At 42.4% G+C, this 13477-nt stretch overlaps 1 protein-coding gene across 6 annotated transcripts in view; it reads left to right on the forward strand.

Moving 5' to 3' along the window:
* The window catches only part of CDCA7L (cell division cycle associated 7 like), a 33032-nt gene that overhangs the window by 10099 nt on the left and 9456 nt on the right, over window positions 1–13477 (forward strand). For 3 of the 6 annotated variants that reach the window (XM_086854295.1, XM_086854313.1, XM_086854304.1), the window contains one exon: window positions 10989–11138. In XM_086854295.1, coding sequence (XP_086710421.1) covers window positions 10989–11138 — 150 coding nt within the window. Of the gene's footprint in view, window positions 1–2714; window positions 2807–3829; window positions 4203–8750; window positions 8824–10988; window positions 11139–13477 lie in introns of those variants that run through there. The other 3 variants (XM_086854284.1, XM_086854274.1, XM_023920459.2) reach the window with 3 other exon arrangements.

Consider the following 13477-nt stretch of genomic DNA (forward strand, 5'->3'; position numbering starts at 1 on the left):
CCACAAGCCAATTTGTTGCACCAATCACCTTGTATGAGGAAAGGTTTTGAGATGAGTGGGTGGAAATCAAGGTAGCAGGAACATTTGTGCTTTTGTTGTTCTGTCAGATACCACCCACAACCCACTGCTGGAGCACAAACCTTCACCACCACCACAGTCCTCCGTGCCAGCTTTTGGAAATATTCTGCAAATTGGCCATAGGCAGTTTGAAAAAACAGTGGTTTTTGTATATAACTTAAAGTATGGTTCTGGGTTTTGTTAACAGAATACATAATATTAAAAACTGGGTTCAAATTAGGGCAATTCTGTCTCTACCTTTTTTTTAGACATCTTTGAGAGAAGTGTTTTGTCCTGAACACCATTCATGGTAGCAATTGTGTGTGTATTCATACAGCTGTTAGAAACTAACACAGAAAATATCAAAGCACCAGAAATAGTGATAGAAGATGCCAATGAGTTAATAGTCAGGGACACAGCTCCTGGACAAGCGTGACCACAAGTAAATCTTAGATTTGTTGTTTTATTCTATACCTTCTGCGATGGTGATTTGCCCTGCACAGCAGAACAGATCTTGGCCTTTCTTTTTCACTTACTAGAGGATTTGCAGAGCAGGAAAAGAAGATTACAATTCCTCTCAGCAGAAAGTAATCCTTTTAAGTTAGGTATGTCAGCATTCATTGAGAAGTGTGGGAAAGTGCATGCTACTTAAAATGCTTGACAGGTCTCAGAGAAGCGTGGTGGCAGGAAGATGGGAGTAAAGCCCCCAGTTGTGATTACAATGGTCTCCAAATTAGAGACTGTTAGAGGGAGCAGTGAAAGCGGAGTTCAGGAGCAATGATTGATTTTAATGTTTATCCAGCTTGGTAAATTCACAGCAGTAAAGTCCAAATTTATAAACTAGAGTGCTATTTGTTAATTCGAAACTCACAGGAAACAAATTTTCTGTTTCCATGGCCACTTTAGAGAGATGTTGGTGCTGTCCTGTAATTTTACAGTGCATGTTGTTACTGAATATCCCATAAACTCATCATCTGCTACACCTGATATATATTTTGAGTAGCTCATTATTCCTTTAGTACACTTTTGTTCTCTTTGGAAATTTTAGTCTGATTATAATAGTCATACTGAGCCCAAGACAGAGCTCATTGTTATGAGTTTCATTTTACAATTTTGAGTCCAAAGAGTTGGACTGAGACATTATCAGCAATGTTCTCATGAGATGATAAGCAAGGTCAGAAAATATTCTGGATCCAGCCATTGAAAAATAATTCAGGCTTAATATATAAAGCTGAAGAGTACCTGGAATTCAGCTAAAACTCGTCTGAGCAGATGATGAGATCCAACTGACAAGGCAACACCACAAAAACTGATGTGGGTTAGAAAAAAGAACTTTGAAATACTATGACAAGAGGTAAAGAAAATTGGCAGGAATTCAGTGATGGAAATTCCACACTGAGAAATATTTGAGCTACAGCTACAGAAAAATTAAACTAACAAAATTTAAAAAAAAACCCACACTTATAATAAGGCAACATAAAGAACAATAACTGACAAGAGGGCTTGAAATACTGAGAAGGATAATGATTATGAAAGTACAAAATGAAGTGGAAAGTTAGGGGAAAAGAAAGAGAAACAAAGCCAAAGCAACAAATTGCATAAAATAGCTGAAGATATCAGACAGTTCATAATGTATTTGTAACAGCATAATAGCTGCACATCTCTATTGTAAGAGAATTCAATTTTATTCACTCTAATTTAGCACAGGACAGTCAACACAGCCATTTCAAATCTGTTGTTCACAATCCAAGATAGCGTCTTGACAGCTTTTAACAAACAGCGCTTCATAACATAGACTGTTGGGGACAAGGGAAAGAACCAAGCCCAGGGTCAGCAGTGGGACACATAATATACAAGCCTTTCAGGAATGCATTGCACAGGAGATCTTTATTCTTTTGTATTTCAAGAAGTCTGCATTTCAATTTTGCTGATATTACACATAATTCCCACATTTTGTCTTCTACTGAATTCCCTCCTCCCCACCTCATGCCCAAAGCTTCTTATTTCTGCACCCTGAGTGACAACCGCAGGTGCCTCAATAGTGGATATTGCAATGCAAACCAGTTTTTAAATGGCCTGCTTTGGCTAAATGCTTCTTTGTTTGCATGTAACGACTTCCCTCACATTCTCTCCTAACAAATACCTTCCATATGATTGGAGTATAAAGGCTTGGAAGTACTTAAATGGGTAGTCCACCATGTGTTACACTGAGGATCAGATGCAATGGTACATGGAGATTCTCTTCCTCTCAGAGAGAGGAGAAAAACTCATCTCATCTGTCTTTCACTTTCTAAAAAAATGTTACTTTTCTCTGACTTTTAAGTCAATTTTTACAGTGGAGTGTTTAAAATACTAGTCAGGCCTGGGAACTCATCACAGTATGCAGACTGCACAGCACATTTTGAAGCACTCCCCTAAATGAAAAAATACATAATGCTTTTAAGCCTATGTCATCCAGAAGGTACTGAAATTGTCAAAACTATCTGAATTTATTTTTAGCTTGGCAATTCACAATTGTATTTGAAGGTAAGCTACAGAGTAACACACTTGGTTCCTCTGCTTTGCTTTTACCAATTCAAAAACAAAAAAGGTAGTTATTATTGTTTTATTTCAGCCAGATTGCATGGGCAAGTGAATTTCTTGCTCTTCTACTCCAGCTATACAGACTAGAGGGCTTGTGGAAGACACCAGACAGAAACCTGGCTGTGAAACACACCCTGAGACCTTATACTGAGATCCCTCAGTTCAGGTATAGACCTCCACCCCACCCAATTGGACAACTTTGGGACTCTGCTCAAAGGTAGCTTTTCTCACTGAATTAGGGGGTGCAAAGTAGCTAATCTAGTACCAATCCCCTTGAGTAAAAAGGAACACATGAAACATTGTTTTTATTAAAAATTAAACATCTTAATTGAAGAACGTGGGTCATTCAGAGGAAACTAGAAAAAATAGTTTGCCTGGTTTTGTGTTCATCTTTCTACTAGCTGCACAGTGGAAAATATGATGAAATAGGAACTTGTGTGGAGGAAAAGTGCTTTAAAATTTGATATATTCCCTTTTTTTTTCCCAATTAAATTTCTCTGATTAGATTTATTTTCTAGTTCTGCTTCCCATCCCTTTCACCTTTAGATTTCAGTTTCACAGTGAAGTTAAAAAACTTAAAGGTTGAGTTGGGAAGCTGGGAAATGCATTTAAAGTCTGCCTGTACTTGACACTGGTGAGGTCGCACCTCTGAGTCCTGTTTTCCGGTTTGGGCTCATCACTACAAGGCATTGAGGTGCTAGAGAGTGTCCAGAGAACGGCAACTGAGCTGGTGAAGGGTCTGGTGAAGGACCTGGAGCACAACTCTGATGAGGAGCAGCTGAGGGACCTGGTGTTGTTTAGACTGGAGAAAAGATGATTCAGGGGACACATTATTCTCTGCAACTGCCTGAAAGGAGGGTGTAAGGAGATAGGGGTCTGTCTCTTCTCCCAAGGAACAAGCAATAGGATAAGAAGAAATGGCCTGAGATTCCGCCAGGGAAGGTTTCTTCACTTAAAGGGTGGTCAAGCATTGGAACAGGCTACCCAGGGAAGTGGTGGAATCAGCATCCCTCAAAGTGCTTCTGAAGTCATATGACGTGGTATTTCGGGACATGGCTTAGCGGTGAATATGCAGTGCTGAATTAATGGTTGGACTTTACGATTTTATGATTTGAAAGTAGCATCAACTGCATTCCCTCTCCGACTCACACCCTCCCGCCCCCCCCCCCCCCCCATTTTTTTTTCCCAGAGGTTTTCAAGAGGCTTCTACTTCTCTGCCTGTATTTTAAGTTATTTGGAGGATGAAAGCCTATTTCCCCAAGGCAAAGCCTGCCCCTTTCAGACGAACAGCGAGAAGCGTGCAGGAAAGGACGGACAATGCTGGGTGCCCAGGGACCCCGCAGCAGCATCCGGACAGCGCTGGCCTATCCCCAGGCAGGCCACGCGGAGTACCCCGTCCCTCCACCCGCTTTCCCGCCGCTGCCGGGCGGCTCCACCCCGCCACCGCCCCGCGCCCCTCCTTCCTGCTCCTTCCTCCTCATCCCGCGGCAGCGCGGGCGGCCATGGCGCGGCGCGGCCGGCGGCGGCGGCGGGGGGCGGCGGCGGCGGGGACCCGCGGCAAGGTGAGGCGGCCCGCGGGCTGGTGGAGCGGGGGTGCGGGGCCGGCGGTGGGGCCAGGGAGCCGGCCCGCAGCTTTCCGCCTGCCCGGGGCAGCGGCGGCCTTTGTCCGCTGCCCGGGGCGTGAAGGTCGGAGGAGCTGCCCGCCGGCGCCGGCCAGGGTCTCCCCCGGCGCGGCCGCACCGCCCCCGCCCGCAGCGCGCCGTGCGGAGCCCCGGGCGGCCCGCGGTCCCGCCGGGGCCATCCACGTGGCGCGGCGGCTCCGCGGTTGTAAAAGGCCGGGAACGGGGTGGAAGCTGCCCTCGGGGCGGCCCTGAGACACTCAGCAGCGGCGTGGGGCAACTGCAGCTGTGCTGGGATTTGTAGCGGCGCTAATAAAGGCTGACGGAGTGGATCATTGATAATTAATTAGTTGTGAGCCTGAGGATGCCACTTTAGAAATAATGCATTTATTTATTTCAAATTTTGGCCACCTTTTGGTGGTTTGTTGTTTTTTTTTTGGGGGGGGGCGGTGTTTGTTTGGTCGGTTTGTTTTTTGTGTTTTTTTGTTTTTTGATGGGGTGTTTTTGGGTATTTATTTTTTATTGTTGAAACGCCGCTCTGCCAACACAGACACGTATTTGAGTCCCCTGAGAGGCTGTGATCACTTCCATCAGCTGTGATCAGGTCCAAGCCTGGTGCCGCATGCTTGGATGCATCAGGCTGATTGTATGGTTCACATCTTGAGAGGTGGTATTGGTTATAGAATCATAGAATACTTTGTATTGGAAGGAACCTCATCTAGTCAACCCCCTTGAATGCACAGTGCTATCTTAAACTAGACCAGGTTGCTCAGAGATCCAGCCTGACCTTGAATGTTTTCAGGGGTGGAGCATCCACCAGCTCTCTAGGTAACCTGTTCCAGTGTTTTACCATCCTTCTTATATGTATTCTAAATTGTCTCTCTTTAAGTCATGGTGAGCTTCCCAGGTGGGGGGAAGGAGCGAGGAGAAATTCAGTATCTCTTTCAGCTTTTGATGATGGAAGGTTAGAGCTCTACAGGGGTTTCTGTAGAACTGGAGAGTAGTAGAGCCACTGGAATATTAGAACCTCTGTCCTCTCAGAGACTTTTTAACCCTTCCATCTTTGTATCACCTCAGGCCCACCATTGGCACTGTGAAGATAAGGGCGCTATAAAACAGTTTGGGGTAACCCTGTTTGACAATAGCACAAATGGCACTTGGTTCTCACCTCTGGTGCTGTAATACAAGACTGTTACTAGTCTCCATCAGTTCCCTTTCTGGTTCACAGCTACAAGGCTGCACATCATGTTTCTTTTAAAGCTCAGCAAAAGGGAGAAGGACATGGTCTGTACTTGATGCTTTCCTGTTTCTCATGGGAGTTTGTTTTTGTCTGAATGCAGCCTTCTGCTGGCTCTGCCATGTTTTTGTGATACATTGGTGAGCAGTGAGTTCAGTCTTGTCTGGGCCAGAAGGATGGGTGAAGGTTTCTTTGCCTCTGAAATCATGGATCATCACTGCTGACAGGCAGATTTGCTTGTTGAGTACATACCCCCATTTGAAAACAGTTGCCAAATAAGTCAGCAGTACAAAACTGTTTTGAATCGCAAAATCTGCAGTTCCATTTCCTGTCTTGGGGTCTGATTTACTGGGTCCTGGCACAGCAGTTTCAGTACTCAGAGCTTGTTAGAGGGGTGCTGGTTGTGACAAAGTGCTTGCACCCAGAAGGCCTGAACTCTGCTCCTAGACTCGAGCAGTCCAGTCACAAAGCAAGGATGCATCACATGCCTGTGGTATTACATGAAAATGTTTTCCTTGGACATGGAAAACTTGGACTAGTTCCTTGCTGGGACTTGGACAATACTTAGGCATTACCATAGATGAAAAGGATGCTCTTGAATTATGCAGAATTAATTCAGAAATAGTTGATACAACTGTTTGGATTAGTGAGAGATTAGATGGTACAAAGGAAGAAATAGTAGCAGTTGACAGTGTTTGGATTGTGTTCATACGCTGGCATGCTGATATTCACAGTACTATCAGCATTTTTGAAGAGTAGGAAATAGTTTCCAGGAAGGTACTACCTATGGAAGGTGGCATTTTGAATGATTTGCCATGTGATTATGATACTTGGGAATTCCTTATCTTAGGATAAAGTAGCTTTATGGGCATTAGTTTATTATCAGCCTAGATAAGGCAATATAGAAACCGTATTCGGCTGTTCTGAAAATAGCAGAATTTACCAAAATTCCATGGAGCAAAAAGTTTGAAGGCACCCTCAAAGTCCCAGGAGTTGTTGCTTTGACAGATTAAAGGCTCAGGCATAATCCATCTTCACTTTAGAATCAAATTATTCCTGCAAAGATAAAAGTGGGCGATGACTGCTTGTGCTATCAGTTGTTCCTTCTTCTTTCAGAACACTTCACTTGCCTTACCATCTCCTGCCGCTTATGCCAGGAATGCACTTCACTGTCCAGGGGATTTCAGCTTCTTGTGCTTTAATGATGTTGAGAAATTCTGGAGGTTATCTTCCTTGTCTTCCTAGATTTTGTTGATGCCCACGAGTCTCAGGCTGATTTTGTGGTTGACAGTCTTTTTGACCTTGCATCCAGACTGTGTGATTCTTTTGCACTGCAGTGTGGGGCTTTGCATCTCTATGCTTTCCATGTCTTTCACATATTTGTATGATGGTTAAAATTAAGCTTTTAGAGTGCTGTTTGTCTTTATGACTCCAGTGGAAAAACCAGGATCTTGACTTCTGAATAGTTCTGGCTTATTGGTCTGGCACCTATTGACATTCTGGCTGGGCCCCTCTATTCTTGTAGCTCTGCCCACAATTGTCAACCTTGGAGTGCTTCCCTGTTCTGTTGTTCCTTTGAGGTACAGCCAAATGCAGTGCCTGTAACCCTTGGGTGGTGTGCCTGAGGCTGGCTCCTGGACTGCTGAACCTGGGACAAGTCAAGAGACTTTCCAGCATGTGGTGAAGGTGTGACTTTGCACAGGTTTGGTTTATGTGAGTATGTGCATGGGATTGAACTTTGATTATTTCAGTTTGACTGAGTTTGAGTGTGATTGAACTTGTCTGTCCTTTGAGTAGGAATGCCCATACATTGTGCTGAATTGAATTAAGGGAACACAGCCCAATTGATTTTTTCCCCTGTGGGAGGAATAAAAATAGAGAATTACATCTAGCCCTGCTTTCTTGTGCTGTAGGTTCTCCTGATACATCACTGTTGGAGAAGAATGTGCTAGTGTGACAATTGGCAGGGAAAATAATGTGTGCAAATAACTCAAAAAAATTAAACGTGGTAGTCGGTGGTGTAGAAATAACATGCTTCCCACCAAATCCATGGGTTTGCATGCAGGCAGGTGTTCTTTCCTCACAACCTACAGGGCAAGATGCATCTTTTCTTTGGCTTTGGTGTCAGGAAAGTTGCTTTTTCAATTGAAATATGAAAATTCTTTCTCATATTTCATGATGTGGATAGCAAAACAGCTCACCTCAGGCTTTTCTTTTTTTTCCTTGCATAACAAAGTGGAATTCATGGGGATAGTGCTTGGAAAAATGTTCTTGTGACTGCTGGGGACCTTGTGTGCTTTACTTTTCAATCACTCATGTGACTGAAACAGTTCTGACAACCGTAGCAACATCTGTCACCCTCTGCCCTTGGTGACAGACCTGCCAGTCTCCACAGGCACGTGCAAGCTGTTTGCCCCTGGTTCTGTGGGAATGGGATCTCCATGCGGCCCAACACATATACTCCTGGGTGTACTGGTGGTATTTTGTCTAATTTAGAGAGGGAAAACCTGAGAGACGTGGATGTCTTGAGCTTTGGACTACTTTTGCAGAAACATAGAATTTGTTATTCTGGCAGTTGTTGGATTGTGTGCCATCTGTAGCAGGGAATGTTTGCTGATGATTTTGAATAGTACCTTGTAGGGGTTTTAAGAAACTAAGTGTGTTTTATGTACAAAAATAAATGAGTTCAATAGATATAAAATTTCCTGCCAGAAATAAAACTGACTTTTTTAGCAGCTATGAATTATTTCCAACTTCTACTAGATTTTTGGTATTTATCCTTTGTAACAGGTCTTTAAAAGACAGTATGTCTCACATCTGCAGCATTTGATCAGTCCTTTGTGATCTGTTCATGTTGAAATATTTTCCCTGAGCAAGCTTGGAACGTTCATCACATCCTTGCCTTCATGACTTGTTTAGGGGTTTAGTGGCAAAAAGATCCTCTCCTGGAGTACCTGTGTTTTGCAGGTATTTTGAATAGATTAACATTTTGGCATTTCTGTTTAGACAAATATGTATTTTATTTCGTGGTGTATAATTAGTTGACAATAGTTGAAATCCTAGGCTCTGATGCTGATTGTAAATCAGTTTCAGAATGTATTTTAATTGGAAGTTGAAGATGGAAATGTCTGTGGCTTCCAGGAGTACATGATAAATGACAGTGAATAAGCCCATCACAACAGAGATATTTGCTGCAAGCTTGTCTTTTATGTCAGTGGACTTTTCTTGGAAATAATCTTGGCTTGCAATTTCAGGTGCAGAAGTAGTGTTGCTAATCAAGATTCATCATGAGGCTTTTTAAACTTCTGGAGTATGTACCACCACCTGGTACATGTCAGGTGTTGTCTGTTATTAATGAAAGCCCTTCTGGTAGAACTGGACTCATCAGTGGCCAAATTGAGATTCTTTGTAGTCAGGCTATGGGGAGCAAGTCACAAACTAAAAATCCTTGAAGCTCTGCAGTAAGTTATTTAAGTCAGTACCGGTACATTAGAATTTGGGAATGCAAGAAATTTAAGTCTACTACTGGAAAATAAATTTTTTGTTGTTTTTCAAAATCAGTAATTACAATCTCATAATGACTCCTCTGGTGCAGATGCAGAAGCAATAAATGAAGAAGAAGAAATCAGGCATATAGTAATCACAGCAGTGGCTAATTCAGCTGTACATTAGCACAAGAACTAATGCAGTGGCTCCTGGAAGCAATTTATTCATAGCAGCTATGCTCTCAGCTCCTTGTATGTTTTTCCATTAAAATGGATAATGCTTAAGCTTTAGTACTTTAGCACTGTTCTGTACTGAGTGGATTCTGTCACAGCAATGGAAGTGGATTCTGGATGTTCACTGCAGGAGGTGGGAGTGAGGGAATATCCAAAGGGGTTTGGATGTGGACAGCATGACTTTAGCAACTGTACTTTGGATCATACCATTATAGGCCCAGGAGGGTCGGTTTTTCAGAGGTGAATTCTACTCTTGCTCCAGCAACAGTAAGTTGGTTTTGCATCAGCCTACATCAGCTTTATAAAAGTAGAGTAAGAGTAAAGTTGGGCTCATGTTCACCCTTTACTGTAGCTTATTTCAGGGTGTGATGCTATGGTGAAGGTACTGCTGCTCACAGCAACGTTGCTTTTGGAGAATGAGCCTCCTTTGGGTCACTTGTCACAAGTAAACTTAAAAAACCCCAACAAACCTTATAAGCCCTGTATGAGTAACTTTGGTTTTCTGTGACAGTGGAAAAGGGCAGTCTGCTATTGGTTCTGAACCTCATCTCAGATGTACTGGTGAATATTCAGGACTTGAAAACAGCATTTTGAGATGAGGAACTGTCCTCTGACCATGCAGTCAATGATCTCATGTTCCTGAGAGTTAATGAGAGTGTGGCTTTAGCAAACAGCAGAGAGGTTTGTTTCAAGTTAGAGTGGTGTACGTGAGGTGGATATGTGGTCCAGGGCATGTAGGGGATGAGTGTCTGGATGCTGGTGAGAAATGCCAGCACTTTTCTCCTGAGTATTTGTGTGACTAGAAGAATGGTTTTGCAGGTGATATTGGGATGTGTAAAAATGTGTTCTGAAACTTGGCAAAATGCCTTCTTCCTTGGTTTTTGAGGCTTTATCTGTTCACTCCTTTCTTACACACACCAGATCCTAATGCAGCTCACATGGGAACTGTCTGAAGGCTTCCTTACTATCCTGGTACATGCAAAGCCTTGTCCAAAGTGTTTGCTGTGAAGTATATGGCCCAGTGGAATGGCTGGATGTAGTGGTATGAGTGTCCTAGGCTGGGACTAGACTTCTTGAACTCTGAAGCTGTGACCTTGGTTACCTCGGGAAGGCTGCTGCCTGCCCTTGGCTGTGCTTCCTCCTCTCCTGATGGGCCACATCATGGGCTTCTAGCAAAGGAGAAATGTTCTTGGTTAGCACTTTGCTAACCCTCTTACCAAGTATTGCAGAAGAAGCTCTTTGACAGTAGTGACCAAGGAGAACAAGTTGCATTTTTTCTTATTTTTGGAGTTAGCTAAGTGTCTGCTAAAATCCAGAATGGTATTGTGGAATCTAAAGGTCAGGTTTCTTTGTACTTTAGCATTGTGTTTCATTTGAAGTTGTGTTCCTCACCTCTGAGCTATGATTGCTCTGAAAGAGCAGGAGGGATGGTGGGTTTCCCCATGGATAAGGACATCCTGAGCTCCTGCTTGCAAAGGTGGGGCACACATGTATTTTTATGTCTCTGAAGTACTCTCCTGTGGAGTTGAACACCCTATGTATTGAATCCCCTCCCTAATCCCAGATGCTGAGTCTGTATTCAGGGATTAAAACAGTCTATACAGATTTTTCCTGGAGTTTAAGCTAAATAACGTACAATTTATACATAGCGTATTTTGTGCTACAGACTTGTACTTGCATAGGAATATAAAAATAAGTTGTACTGCTGCCAATTTGAGTTCTCCCTGTTAAGTTGATGTGTGTGACTCATATTCTCTGTCTGTTTTGAATCAGAAACAGGTACCCAAGGATGTGGCCAACATTTTTAATGCCCCCAGTGACAGTGAAGATTTTCCAGGATTCCAGGAAGATGATGCTTCCAAACAGAGCTTCTTGTCAGAGAACAACTGTGCTAGTTTTGATTCCCCAGAGTCTGGAAAAGAGGTAGGAACAGATTGCCATAGTCCAGTTATGCTCTTGGGATGCAGTAATACTCTGAGCCTGTGTCAAAACAATGTGAATTATAACTTGCACCTTAACCTGTAATTTGTATTCCCCATATTAAACATAAATGTAAACAAACTTAGTATCCTTCTTTGGGTTTAGTGGTTGCTTTTGAATACCTCATAATATAAAAAAAAGTGTTTCATTGGAATGTGAGTTTAAGTGAAGTAGGTAAGCGTAGCAAAAAGGAAAAAGGGAATTACCATCCTGGAAAGATGTTGCTGGATGCATAAGACACTGCAAATACATAATATTAGATGGGCATTTGTGAATATGTAGACTTCAAAGCATTTCTTCCAGAAATCTTCCAGTGCTGTCTCTGCACTAAAATTCTGTTTTAATAGTGGTAACACAGAGAAATCATCAGCTTCTGCTGCAGTAGTGTGATTTGCTGGTTCTTTGATCTCTTGATGATGAAGTGGCTTGGATCAGCACAATGATTTGATGTTTTTTATTCTCTGATTTGGTAGCTGGAGATACCAGCTGAATTCACAAGAAAAGAATAGAACTGGTGTGCTGTCTTGGGTTGCAAAAAATTTAGTTTTTAGTGTTTTAGAAACTTATAATTACATGCTTGATACCCATGGGCTAATGTGCTATAAGATACCTTTGTCGTTTGTGCTCTTGCAAAGGTCTCTCTGTTTCATTAATAAGATAATTGAATTTTTTTTTCCTTTTATTTTCCTAGTCCATCAGGTCAGCACCTGGTTATGAGGTGCTGATGACAAGGAAGATGATTAGTATTGACCAAGCCTTGGAATAAGGCTTGTACACAAGTATGTATTGCTTCTGAGCCTTTACAGGCGAGTGACCCCAGGAGCGTGCAGAAACCTTTTGAGAGTAGAGCCACAGTCTGTGCTATGGACAAAGATAGTGTCTAAAATATAATGAAATGTACAGGGCTCTAAATTGTTTTGTAATCTTGTTGATAGACAGCAGTACTAGCAACTTCAGAAAATCAGGAGGTAGTGTGCTCTTGCATTTGTGTTTTTGTGGGGAGGATCAAGAAGGGTCAGTGGGGAGAGGTGGTGGAGGGGAAGCCTTGTGTGGGGCTTCTGCCTGCTTGGGGGCTGCAGGCACCTGACTGTACTTTTCTCTCCCTTGATTTCCCAAGTTGTGAAACAGAGTTTATGATAATGATCTCTTCTGCAAAGCATTTTAAAATCCTCTCATGAAATATGCTGTGGAAGAGATAGGTACTGTTTAGCATGCATTGCTGAGAATCCCAGTGAGACTTGTTCCAGATTTACAGCTGGCACTGCAACCTTCCTTGCCATTCCTGTGTTTCCCTTGGAATGAGAATTATTTTAAATCTTGATCAGTATTGAATTTAATTTCCTTACTACTAAATGGTACAATAAAAATACCCTGAGTTCCATCCAATTGCAGCATAATCTGCCGTCCTTGCACATCAGGGCCCTGCATCAGGATGAGCATCATCCAGTGTTCATGATGCCATACACCACTATTGCTGCAAAAGGCCATTGGTACTTGTGCAGGAAACAAAAAGATTTTGGTGCAGAGGGCAAAATTATGGGAAATTCAGGAAAAATCAGCAGTTCTTGAGAAAGGAGGACAGGTAGCCGCCCTGCTGGGGTGGCAAATGGGCTGTTAATGCATCAGCGTTTCCCTTGGATGGTGAGGTGCAAATGATGAGTTAACAAGTAGTGACCTTTGTTTGCCTGCTTTTCCTCAGGGCTTTCTGCAGTTCTGCTCTGATAATCTCTGTGCTTCTTCGAGTTCCCAAAATTTCTCCCACAATAGATATCCCTGATGTGTATTTTACCTGGTGTAGACTGTTCTTCATAGATGAGCAGCATAGCTCTAGGTGTGTTATTTTTAGTTACTTTAGCTAACAAACAGCATATTTCCCTCCATCAACCTTCATTGTGGAATTTCATAAAAACACAGAATACATAAAAAACTTCAGTTTCCTCCAAGAAGTGCAAATTAACTTTAAAGTAACTTCCCTATTGTGTTTGTTCCTTTCTCAAGCAGCTGCACTGCAGCTATCAACAAAAGAATAAAGTAATTTTCCTCAGAGAAAACTCATTACAATTACCCATAATAATTTGTAGATGTTTAAATGTAAAGAAACAACATATGCAGTGGTTCCCCCCTCCCATTCCCCTCTAAGTTTTTCCACTCATCTATTGTATCTTTTTTTCACCAGATATTATCTTAAAATAAAGAAGTGTGTAATTAAAGTCAGGAAAGGGAGGGAATTGAAAGGAAGAATAAAGATATTTAGCAAATGCATTGTATTAAAGGTAATTTTT

Source organism: Cyanistes caeruleus, chromosome 1 (assembly GCF_971803275.1).
Source record: "Cyanistes caeruleus chromosome 1, bCyaCae1.hap1.1, whole genome shotgun sequence".
Lineage (NCBI taxonomy): Eukaryota > Metazoa > Chordata > Aves > Passeriformes > Paridae > Cyanistes > Cyanistes caeruleus.